The sequence below is a fragment of the Squalius cephalus genome (genome assembly GCF_949319135.1).
Source record: "Squalius cephalus genome assembly, chromosome: 12".
Taxonomy (NCBI): domain Eukaryota; kingdom Metazoa; phylum Chordata; class Actinopteri; order Cypriniformes; family Leuciscidae; genus Squalius; species Squalius cephalus.
Genome location: NC_137133.1, coordinates 13,017,526 through 13,030,808, shown reverse-complemented (window position 1 = coordinate 13,030,808; position 13,283 = coordinate 13,017,526). Strand labels below are relative to the sequence as shown.

The 13,283-nt window shown below is 34.6% G+C and overlaps 1 protein-coding gene across 1 annotated transcript; it reads right to left on the bottom strand.

Annotated features, from left to right (window-relative positions):
- Window positions 1-2,105: 2,105 nt before the first annotated feature.
- c1ql1 (complement C1q like 1) lies at window positions 2,106-3,410 on the bottom strand. The gene is made up of 2 exons (XM_079889439.1): window positions 2,866-3,410; window positions 2,106-2,408 (listed from the first exon to the last, which is right to left on the bottom strand). The coding sequence occupies exons 1-2, from the start codon at window positions 3,382-3,384 to the stop codon at window positions 2,229-2,231; spliced, it is 699 nt and encodes a 232-aa protein (XP_079745565.1). The 5' UTR covers window positions 3,385-3,410; the 3' UTR covers window positions 2,106-2,228.
- Window positions 3,411-13,283: the final 9,873 nt, after the last annotated feature.

Genomic DNA, 13,283 nt, shown 5'->3' with positions numbered 1-13,283 from the left:
TAGGCCATAATGTATTACTGGAGTTTTTGTGTTATTTTCTACATCCTGCTTAGGCAATTATTTTGAATTTCAAAGAAAAGAAACCAAATATGTTGTATGTAAGTCACTTTATACTTCAAATGAAGATGTAGGTTAAAGAATTGGTAAAAAAAAAAAAAAAAAAAAAAACTACACTTAGCAGTACCTTTTTTTTAGCTCTTTGATATTTCAGTTTTGTTCTGACAGCACATTTTAAGTTTTTTTGTTGTATTTGTGGTAAACACTATATTTAGAGGGTTGTTCTGATTGTAGATCTATTAAAGGGATGTTCTTTGTAAATATTTGAATAAAATTCATTACAGACATTTTATTATTGTCTAATGCTGTCTTTACACTGCTCAAGGCGGCACAGAAACTTCAACTGCAGCACATACGAAGAGGGCAAAAGTGTAGTTACAGAGAACTTACAATTGCAAAAATGATACAATGAAATGAATGTGTTAAATATAACATTTTGAATATAAACGATATGTTATACATACAAAAACATGAACATACTGTGTAGCTTCTACTTATGTAACCACCTTAAGTATTTGTATTTGCTTAATTTTGGGAAACTTTTGCTAAATTACTAAGAATAATATAATAAAGTATAATAAAAACATACTGTTCCTCACTATTTCGAACTGAAGAAATTGAAACCCATTCTGAGACGTGATGGCAATGTCTGGTTCTTGAACGAATAATTTTTATGATGAAACTGTTGAATCTGTTCACAAACCGCAATTAACTATTTATTTGCAAAATGGGCTAAAGCTGTTATTGAGTTAACAACTCGCTGAATCAATGATCCGGTCAGAGCCTCCAGTTAACAACTTAAGTGAATTGTTTTATGACTGATTCAAAATAAGTCCAGATTGAATGAATGATTGCATTAATATTAAGTAACTAATTCTAACTTTTAATCATGTTAATGATGTGTCATGTGCATTGTGTTTATTGTTTATTTTTGTCATACATGTATACATATGTCCACATTTGTGTTTCATTGCCTGTACAGGGTAGGTTACTTTACGTAAGAACTGTAAATAACAAACCTGTGCCCAATGAATCTTCCCACCAGTTTCAATATAGCCTATAAATATACTATGTTAGCATAAAGTTCTTAAACTGTTATCAAATGCGTTCAACTTAAAAAAAATAAATAAAAAAAAATAGAAAATACTTGTGTGTTGTCAAGTCTGCTGAAGTCATTTATTAGCTTTGTGTGTTGAGGAATAAACTGAAAGTTCACAATTCACTGATTGGGTATAGTAGTGAATGGAAACTTGTTTCCACCACGGAATAAAAAATACTTTTAAAAAAAAGTAATTTTTTATCTCACAAATCTGCCTTTTTATTCTTGCAACCGAGTTTAAATCTCACAATTCGGACTTTATAACTCGCAATTGCATGTTTATACCTCATAATTCAGAGTAAAAAGTTATAAATATGGTATTGCGAGAAAAAAATTCTGAATTGCAAGTTAGCCTATCTGTCAATTCTGATGTCTTTGTCTGAATTGTAAAATATAAGGAAAAAGGTCGCAATTACCTTTTAATTGCAAATTTATATCTCACAATTCCGATTTTTCCTTGTAGTTCTGAGTTTATATCTCAAAATTCTGAGGAAAAAAAAGGCAAATATTAAAACAGTAAAAAATAATAATAATAAAAAAATAAATAAAAATAATCGCAATTACTTTTTTTTCCTTTTTTTTATTCTGTGGCGGAAACAGGCTTCCATAGTAGTGCATTGCACCTAATTTTTATTCAGCAGTTAAAGGATATACAAATATTAAGTGTATTACTTTCACTTCTGCTCTGGGTTAAGTGAGATCAAAAGTCCAGGATTGGATTTTCTCCCACAGCTCTCTGATCTGAAGCCCTTTGCTTTGTGCGAGACAGGGCTGTTAACACGCGGTGACTGAGGTGGTGTTGCTGAGTGCGTATGTCTGTTGTTACTTAGTGTGTCATCCTCAGTGTCCCTGAAGTCCAAGCCTAATATCAGTGCCAGTGCCCTGAAGTATCTCGCCAAGGTCTCGGCCTCAGAAAATGGAAGAATTGATTCAACATTCAATGAAAAGTCTGAGTCAGGCAAATTGCCAAAGAATTTATTCTTTATTCAAGGAAACACACCGAGTCTGAATGCAAAGAGGCCTCCTTTAAACTGACAGAAAGAGTTTGAAGCAGAAAGGAATCATGTTAGTCTCAGATTTCATACAGCAGGTAACCAGAGAAGGAACTGAAGCGGCTTTGTGAGTCCCTCTTGCCTACTTCACTGTTGTTCAGCCGAACATACACCCGGTCTCCAGCTTTCAGCTGCAGTACTGCACTGTTGCTTGCAGTATCTGTATGCAGGACGTCCACTGCCGCTGCACTCGCCACAATCTGGAACACACAACCCCCGGAAATGATCAGATTTTTAAAGGATCTTGTGACACTGAAGACTGGAGTAATGATACTGAAAAATCATCTTTACCATCACAGGAATAAATTACATTTTAAAATGTATGAAAATAGAAAACATCTATTTGAAATTGTAGTAATATTTCACAATGTAACTATTTTTTACTGTATATTTTTATAAAAATAAATTCAGCCTGGTTGAGCATAAAATACTTATTTCAAAAACATTTTAAATCTTACTGACCCCAAACTTTTCAACTGTAGTGTATTTTATAATTGTACAACGCTTAAATATTTATGTATGCCTGTATGTATGTATTTATTTTGTCTTATGCATGAAAATATAAAGCAGCCTTTATATTGCTTATATTTTATCATCTTGGGTAATCTTTGATAGAAAATCGCTGCAAAATGGATAATGTTAATAAGATAACCTCACCGTTTGGTCATTAAGAACCAAGTCCACTCGTAGGTTTTGTCCAGACTTCATAATGTGAAAGCTGAAGTAGTATACTCCCGCTGTTTTACAGGTGAAAGCTCCGGTCGATGAGTCATAACCGGCTCCCAGATTAGTTATCACATCGTTAAACTTTAGCACATCATTCTTGCTGAAGGCTTCCTGCAGCGCAGCACTGAACGCTACACCTCCCTGACTTGAGGAACCTATACCTGAGGGTCCAGGTTGGCCAGGAGGACCTGCTTTACCTGGAGGTCCAGGTGGACCCGGAGGTCCTGCTGCAGATGAGGTGAGAGGGATGACAAACCCATTGCTCCGGTCATGTGAACGATCTGAGGAAGGGTCACACACGATCCTGCAGGATCCAGGGAGGGTCTCACAGATGCCTGCTTTGGTCAAAGACAGAAACGTGAGGAGAACCACTATGCAGTGCTTGACCATGATGAAGTACGAGAGAGAAGATGATGAGACTCCAATGTGAAGCCCATGGAAAAAAGTCATACAGATTTTAAGCTGTGATTGATTGGTTGAGTTAGCTGGTCTTATGATGAAGTTGAGAAATTGTTTGTCATTTGACATTTTTTAACATCAGCAAAAAACTATTTTATGCTGCATTAACTTCCCTACAAGTCTTACAAAACTGTTGTTGTGCAACAATGCTCTCAGAAGATGCAGACCACTGACATTTCTTATAGTTGCACAAGTGATGAACCAATATGAAAAATTTTGGTACCGAAATGCCAATAATTATTTTAATGTTGTGGCTGAGAACTAATAAATGGTAGATATTAAAATTATATACTATTTTGTCTTAATAAATGAGAAATAAAACACTAAAAACTAAAATCAATTTTAAATGCGACAAGTGAGTTTAGGTATCATTCACAACATTACAATGTACAGCTTGAAAATGAGAGATTATTTAGCAGTGCTATTAAATAAGTAGAGTTTTTAATGATTAACTTTAAGTGAGCATTAAAATATGACAAATGTAATCTAAGGCCCTGTTTACATCTGGTATTAAGATGCATTTTGGGTTCATCGGATCACAAGTAGACGAGAGAGACACATAGGCCTACCGTTTAATCTGTCTCTCTTATCCACTTTCAACCACTTCTATCCTGATTTCTTCAAGGGGAGGGTCTATGGGCGGGTAAATGTATGGGCTTTTTCATATCTTTCGATCTAATGCAAGAAATAAGCTCACGCAATTTACATATGGAACACATGGAAAGCAGCTTTTGTTTCTGCGCATTCTCATCCTAGGGCGTCATATACTGACGCTTTTGACATTTCGTCTACATCGAACGCACATGGCACCCTTTAGCGTCAATATGACACGCTCAGAGCTTTGTTCGGTTATGGGTAGGTTTAGGTCTGGGGTAGAAGGTCAGTCTCATATTGACGCTAAAGGGTGCCATGTGCGTTCGATGGAATGCTGTGAGTGAGTGTTAGAAATCAGGAATGGTGAGAGAACATTGTGCTTGGTATCTTTTTCAACTCCAAACCAAACTTGGGTCTCCTGCCAAAGTTTGCAAACAAATAATAATAATGATAATAATAATATAAAAAAAACTCTGTTTAATCATTATAGCATGGGGGGAAAAAAGAGATGGCTTTGGGTAGCTAGAGATGATTTACAATTGTCAGAATGTTGCAGGAATAATTTTGTTAGTGATGTAAATGTTGAGCATCCATATGCACAGATTCACAATATATACCCTCAGCACGTCTTTTAGAAAATGTCACTGAAAATAAAAATTCCCAAAATGTCAGCTTGAATGTCAAGATCTACAGCAAACATATTCAAACACATTCCACACACACATAAACCAACACAGTCACAACATATATTAGAGCAGCATGGATTATGTATATAAATGAAAGGAGCCTTATACCTCTCAGAGTGTATTTTCCAGTACCAGCAGCCATACACACAACCACCAGAGGTCTGACTCACCTCAGTACTCACACTCGCGCGCACACACACACACACACACACACACACACACACACACACACGTACAGTACATATCTCCTAATGAACAGTCTGTTGACAAACATTCAGAACAAAACTCATCTGTTAATGAGTGACATCATTTTGAGTATTTTTGCATAGTCCTTTTTACTACAGTAGGTTTACAATATTGAACTAGATTACATGGCTTGTCATTTTTATTACTCAATTTCTACAGTAAAACCCCACTGGATATTGTCAATTCACTCCCTGAAGCACATACCAATTATATATATATATTAGGGCTGTCAAACGATTAATCGCAATAAAAGTTTGTTTTTACATAATATATGTGTGTGTACGGTGTATAATTATTTTCTATATAAATACATACACATGCATGTATTAAGAAATATTTGCATGTATATACTGTGTATATATATTTATATTATATATAATTTATATTATATATAAATATTTTATATATAAATAACACATTTTTCTTAAATATATGCATGTGTGTGTATTTATATATAGAAAATAATTATACTCAATATACACACATATATTATGTAAACACAAATATATTATGTAAACACAAACTTTTATTTTGGATGCGATTAATCGCGATTAATCGTTTGAGTTCAGGAGATTGTCTTGACCAGGACCACACCCCTAAATGCATTGAAGCAACTGCCATGTGATTGGTTGATTAGATAATTGCATTAATGAGAAATTTAACAGGTGTTCCTAATAATCCTTTAGGGGAGTGTATATATATATATATATATATATATATATATATATATATATATATATATATATATATATATATATATATATATATATATATATATATATTAGCATTTGTCTTGTTTTAAGAATACATTTTAATCAATTTATGCATAAAACAGGAAAAAAATCATGGCAAGAAATTTTTGAAATATAAGAAATATAATATACTATAATACAATGATAATACAAATTCGGTTTATCAACTTACCTTGTTTAAGAATATGAAAAAAGACAAATATACTAATCAAGAAAATGTTTTGCCGTTTCAAAATATTGACTGTTACAAATAAGTTTATTTCCTTTCACAGAAACCCCTCAGGCTTTCAGTTCTGTAATGCTAAGGAATTTTTGACGTTAAGCAACTTCTCTTTGTGAGTGCTATATGTGATAACAGCTGTGAAAGGATCTGTAAGAGCATGCACAGTTAAATAGTGTCACAATTACTGGAATAAATACTGTTTAAACCCAGCACAGAGAATCTCTGTGTCTGCATATAACAATCACCACGATTCTTTTTTGTTTCAACAGAATTTCCCCATACGATTTAATTAGTTTCCATCAATTAAAGGCAGTTTGTAAAAATACTGCTTTAGGAAGGACGAATTAAACATGATCATTTTAACAAAACAGATCTTTAGTGAGGAAGAATTTTCTGCTCTTATAGATTCCCACAGGATCTCATTAAGCGCTTAAAAGGGTACTTTTAACATTCACTAAAGCATCCAGCGAGAATGTGGCAGGAGAGGGAAAGTAAAAGTATAGGGATCTGTAAAAAAAAGTCGCCCCATTTAATAAAATAAGTCTATCAATCAATCTTAAAGGAATAGCTTACCTGAAAATAAAAATTATGTCATAATTTACTCATTTATTCTCATGTTGTTCCAAACATGTATGACTTTCTTACTTCTGGGGAATATAGAAAATATTTTGAAGAGTATTGGTGACCAAACAGTTTTGGATCCATTGTTTGGACAAACAAACATTACAGAGAACCTATTACACCCTATTACAAAGTCTTGATTTCTGTTTGTGGTCTACTAGAATATGTTGTCAGAATTGAATGTTCAAAAACTAATTTATTTTCACATACCTTTACATTACTGCAGCACCTCTCTTCCCAGTCTGTCAGTAATGCTCTGTTTAGTTCTGGTCTTTATGAAGCCCCTCCTTCCGAAAAGTGCAATGTGCTCTGATTGGTCAGCTGGATCAGTGTCTTGTGATTGGTCAACCTCTTCGAGCGTGTTTCAGAAATGTCAAAGCCCTTAGCATAATCGCTGACTGCGTCTAAAATCGTAAATATGCTGTCTTCTGAGGATACATTCCAAGGTAAGAAAGTCATCAAGACACGTCCGAATCCAATGTTAGCTTCACTTCCTATCTCCTGAGCAGAGGTCGAGTTAACCGAAAATTTTCCATCATTGACAGAATTTTTTTTTAGCACTGAGGAAAAATCTGACCGAAAAATCACCTAGGGTGATCTGATTGTAACTTGTAACTCTCACTTTTACGAATTTTTACGACCCTGTTCGTCAAAATGACTAAAACAAAAGTCTAACCTCTGCTCCTGAGATACCTTTATCTAATCGATTTTTGAAGGCAGCATGTAGGCTATGTGTCTTTGATATCCCACAATCCTGTGCATTTCATTCTGTGACAGTTCAGCTAAAAAATGTGAGTAGTTTGAAATCTTTCTTTTTAGTAAACTCTGTGTACACAAACAATGTTCTCAATGCTTGAGTTCATGCGTAGAGCCCCTGGTGATACTTCGAGCAAAGTTTCATGTTGTGTCGAGCCTTCTTAGTGTTTTAAAAATAGCGATTTTTGAGCACTCCCATTCAATAGGCAATTTGACCGAAAACGAAAATAGGGTAGTGCTTCCATTCTAATTATGCTTTTAAACGAAAGTTTGCCTCGGGTAGATTAACAAAAAGACCCTAGGTTGCATTTTGGCGAGAGTTACGCTTAAAGTTTAAGACATTTAACAAAATAGGCTACCTTCTTTTATGTTCTTTTAAGTAGAATTAAGTCATTACACCTCAGTTTGTCATTGAAGTACATATCAAGTTGAAACGGTCCTGTAAATGTCCCCTCAGCAGGACGCTTTTAAATTCCTCAGTGGGACTTGCTTGATTTGTCTATAAATCTGATTTAATCACGTTCCTCTCTATCCACCCTTAGCACAGCGAGACACATCATTTTCTTTTTACTGCCATGTGCAAACATTCAAAACGTCTCCAATGGCTGCTGTTCATGCCAAAGAAATATCTGCTTCATTGAGATGATTTACGCAGACACTGGGAATAAAGCCGTGCGGGTTGGCAACTAACTAGCATTTTATTCTCAAAAGAAGATCTTTTTTTGTGGCCCATAATAAAAATGATGCAATCAATGAAACCCTTATTTAATGTGCTGTTTCCGCCCCTAATGTCTGAAGAGTCTTCACGACGGCGATGTGCCTTATTAAAACAGAAAAGTTAGCAGAAATCTTTATTGCTTTGAGACTGTGAGAGATGCTTCTCTGCATTGAAGCGAGCGAGAGAGAATGGTGTGAGATGTACGGGGGTCTCATCAGATGAAGATCAGATTATCTCTCTGCTAGTTTCTACAGTATGGATCAGCCTGCAGGCAAGCTTTGGATAAATGCAACTGTTTAACAAGATTTTGGAGTCTCAGGTGTAAGAAAGTCTTTATAAGCTCACATCTTGTTCTATATATTGCGCAATCTTTCATAAATGCTTTATTTGCAGCTGAGACTCTAAAATCTTATTGAACATTACAGTGAACACGAAGTACATTGGGTTTTCTATTGTGAACTAACAGACAAAAAAGTAGCATGGCATGTAACATGTAGGCCTATGTGTTATTTTAGTAGCACTGATATAATATGATAGGTTTTGTTAATGTTTTGAATTAGATTGAAATTTTTGTACAACATTTTTGTTATTAAAAATATCTATATAGTTTTGTATTAAGTTTTAGTTTGATTTATTTTAGTATTTCAATTTGAACTAAACAAAAAGTGATTTTAGTTTTAAGTTAACTGTAATGACATGTACTATGATATTCTTTGATGTTGTACCTTGAGGCGAATGGGCAGATTATACTGTGTGTTTTTGCTGTCAGATGTATACTGTTAAGGTTTTTCAGTGCAGCACCTTAAGAATAAAATAATTTTTCACTGTATAGGGCTTTTGGAACTGACTAGATGGTTCTTATTTCAAATGTTTTTGGTTAAATTATAGGTTCATCAGATCTGTGTATTTGGCTAATATGGGTTCCTTAAAGAAACAGCACATTGCTTCTAACTACAGAAAAAGAAAAAAAAAAAAACTGAATCTTTTAAACTTTAAATGTTTTTCAAAGGCGACAGCCCTGATTTTGGTTATAATGTCATGTAGGCCTACCAAATGTGTTTTTTATATACAGACATTTTATTTATGGCCACCAGGTGGCACTGTTGTTCCTTCATGCACACTTTATCAAAACAGGGACTGCTGTGAAACATTTTCATAAATAGGTGCTATACACTATTTATTTGATTGTGAACGAGGCTGACTTAGCAGCAGTGATGAAATCTAAAACCAAACCCTTCTTCCTAACATACACATCATCCCCAAGTTCCCCTATCATGCATTTCTTAATATACTGGGTAAAATATTAAACATATCCATTTTAAAGATTCATATCAGTTAACCTTCTTTTATCAGAACTTCACAATTAAAGGGATAGTTGACCCAAAAATACATTTCTGTCATCATTTTGACATCCTTATAAGATTATGCTAAATCCATCACTGACCAATGGCTAACTTTAGATCTTCTTTCCATCCTGTTATATGTTAATTGTTTTATTCCCATCCTGTTACATTCATCCAGTTAGGAATTCTGTTCATTTCCTTGTACAACTGTGAACAAAACTAAACAATACAAAATGAAAAAAAAAAAAAAAAACGAAACGAAACAAAAAGGTCTGCTACAGTTTATCCTTCATCTTCTTTAAATGATAACACAAACATTAATTTTTAAAGGTTACATAACAGTAATTCATAACAGGAATTATCGGTGTGACTTCCATCTACCTCATACACAAAAATTTCTCTGTCTCTGCCTCTCTCTTTTGCCAATTTTTTTTGATGGAGTATCACATTACAAAAGCCTTGACGAATCTCTACCAAAGATGTCTGTTTAAACAGCCATTTATTAAAATCAGTGGGACTGAATATGTTATTAAATGATATCAATCAACATGACACTAGTCTGAAACCAAGGTATGGTAAGGGCTTCCTCTGATGCTCTGTCAAGACTATGGGACGTTCTCTGCATGCGGTATTAGGATCGAGAAAGACAGTTAGCGGTATTTGGATTGCTGGGTGTTCACACGCCATCGTTGTTCATCAGATACAGCTTGAGAAACTCAGGGAGTTTATTACTCTCACTTGCTGTTCTTTTCTTTGTGTGTGTGACAGTGAGAGAGTGAAAGCTAGTGCTTGAAGTCACAGAACAGAATCTGTTTACTTGGATGTGTGTTTTCACAATGACACTCTATGGCAATAATCCACAGTCAGAAAGAAAAACAGACAAAGAAAAAGACCAGCTTCAGCTGCCTGTGAACACTGGCAACAAGGTCATGCGCAGAAATCAACACAGGCTCATTGGAAAAACGATAACTCTGGCTGGCAATATTTTTACAAAATGTAAAATACGTATCAATACATATCACTGCAGTTTCCAAAATAAATGAACACTAGAGGTAGTAAAACAGCTATCGTTTTCACACACAATTATGATTACAAGGGCATTTTATATATTAATAAAGACGTGTTCTCACGTGGCTCCTTGCACAATTATGTTATGACCTCAAAACACTTTTTACCAAGATTTGTAAACGAATATATTTTGGAGTTTGCATCATTAAGCAGCTCCATATGTTCGGTTTTACTGATGTACAGCTTGTTCTGTAGATTAGCTGGCACATAATTGTATTTATGATAAGGAGAGCTCGGGTACGAATCCCGTGAAAGACGATTCACGATAAAAGAGCTCAAAGACAAGAGTTCAAAAACAAGCTAAAATGCCATTGTTATGATTGTGTTTTTATGTCACATTTGCTTTTGTAAACATTATCAGGTAAGTTTAGGGTTTAGTGTAGGTGTACGGTATTTTAAAAAGGAACATTAGATAGCTTACCCAAAAATGAAAATTAGCCCATGATTTACTCACCCTGAAGTCATTCTAGGAGTATATGATATTCTTCTTTCAGACGAATACAATCGGAGACGCAAGTAGTATGGCCGTTTGGCCAGAAACTAATATTTTACTTTCTAACGTGGCAAATATAAATATTTTTCTTACAGAAATGCATCGCTTCGCTTCAGAAGGCCTTTATTAACTCCCCGGGGCCGTGTGGAGCACTTTTATGATGGATGGATGCACTTTTATGATGGATAGATGCACTTTTATGGACTTCAAAACAGAACAGCCAGGACATTTTTTTTTTTGATATAACTCCGATTGTATCCGTCCGAAATAAGAATATCATATACACCTAGGATGACTTGAGGGTGAGTAAATCATGAGCTAATTTTCATTTTTGGGTGAACTATCCCTTTAAGCTTTTGGCGCCACTCACCGGACATTTCAATTCAGAACTGTGGTGACACTTACAAACTCCAACGTAATAAAACTTAGCCATATTCACGTTAATCCTTTCCGAAAAAAAAAAAAAACTAAACACGCTTTTAGCGACACTCACTGGACATTTCACTTTGAAAATGTCGCAAAACGTGCACAACGCAACATATTTTGCATTTTGCAAAAACTTTGCCACAGGTAAGTCAGAAATGGCAGAAATGTTTACTAAACAAGTTATATATATATATATATATATATATATATATTATCTTATTACACTCACATATATTCCTATCCGAACCGCAGAAAATAAATAAATTCAAATTACATTATACAGCAAAGTAAATACATTTAAGATTTGCATCATGGTCTCAACTGCTGTGTCAGGGATTACTTTGTGATAATGGCTGGCTGACTTCACATAACCCTGAAGAAAAAAAACGCACATTTTCAGAATTAGTAAGTATTGTAATAGATTTGGGATCAATTGTAAGACATTATAAGTTCACACATAACCTAAACCCAAATCAGCCCCACTTCATTCTTGTAAAAGCTGTCTGGCACCAGGATAACACTAGACAGGTCTTCAGGGACACATCTCAGAAACTGCACTACAAACACTTAAGGGCATATTTATCCAGAGAATGCTTAAACTTGGAGATTCATTTGGAAGTAGCATAGGTTGAGTCTACTTTGGAAACAGTGTACGGTACGAGTCTATCTTTACATGTGCCAAGAAAATGTTAAATTAGAGCTGCACGTTTCTGGATACATTTAGTGTGTGTGAGGGGGGGATAATTTTAACTAGATCACTAAATAAGCACATTTGTGACAATAATCATATGACTATGTATAGACAGTCAAGTGTTTCTGCTTCCATTGCAAGATGCTCTTTATAGATCTCAAATCATAACATGATCAGGATCTCAAATGCTGCTGCCATTAAAGCAAAAGGAAGACATTAAACATTATTACATTATAATTGACATTATTTTCCAGTCCAGCTTAATATATTAAATCAATTTGTACAATTTTATATTTTCACTCAAAATGTTATGATGGTAGGCTACTACAATTCATCATGAAAAAAGAAAAAGAAAAAAAGAACTGTTCTGTGAAAAAGCATGTACACCCCAAGGAAAGTTTTGTCTTCGTTCAATATGGGGGAATATGGACAATGATCTTTATCTATTGATGAATGAAGGTGATAATAAAAAATAAATAAATCATGCTATAGACCTGAGTGTTAATTGACAGCTTAGTAGACATAGAAAAATAGTGCCCCCCCTTAAAAATTATGAATTGGGTAATGAAAATAAGGAAACTTTTGTGAAATTTGCTGAGTTGCGATGTATTTTTAAAAGACTATTTTTCTTGTTAAACTCAGCGTCACCAGTAGAGGGCACCCAAGGATTGGTCACTGACGCTACTAGAGTGGAAATAGCTAGCGTTCAGTAAGTGATGTGTGAGGTCAGGTAAACGCTACAGAGAGTGTTACCGATCTTAACCTGTGTTTATCATTTCTTACAGGTAAGCTAACGATAATTAATCATCTTGCAATGCACAGTATTATATATTTTTATAGAACTAGTTCGTGCCTGAGATATTAAGAGACGTTGAACTTGACGGTGATTGATTTGCTCCTAAAATGGCGGGCGGACGATAACGTTATAATAACATTAGGATTATAAATAATCCTGGTAAAAGATGTAACTTTCAGCATGAGCAAAAATGAGTAATAAGCGCTTAAAAATACCATGGTTTAGACGAAAATGTGAGAGTGACGGATGATGAACTGAATCGATGTTTAAGAACATGAATTAGCCATGTGTGGGGTAGCCTAAGGCTAAGTTTAAAAGCACCTGTGTGAATCCATTTAAAAAGCACCTGTGTTAAAAGTTCATCTAGTGCCAGTCCTCCTTAGCCATTTGGTTTAAAAGAGAACTTAGTGTTAAAATGCTTTTATTATATTGGCTATTTGGTGAGAATGTGATGTTAAAATACAGTAGGCTAACAAA

Bases quoted from the DNA above. Each gene is read 5' to 3' on its own strand.
- c1ql1 (XM_079889439.1), bottom strand. From the start codon at position 3,384: ATGACTTTTTTCCATGGGCTTCACATTGGAGTCTCATCATCTTCTCTC. The intron at 2,409-2,865 runs GTGAGGTTATCT...TGTGTGTTCCAG, and splicing joins TGGTTCTTAATGACCAAACG to ATTGTGGCGAGTGCAGCGGC.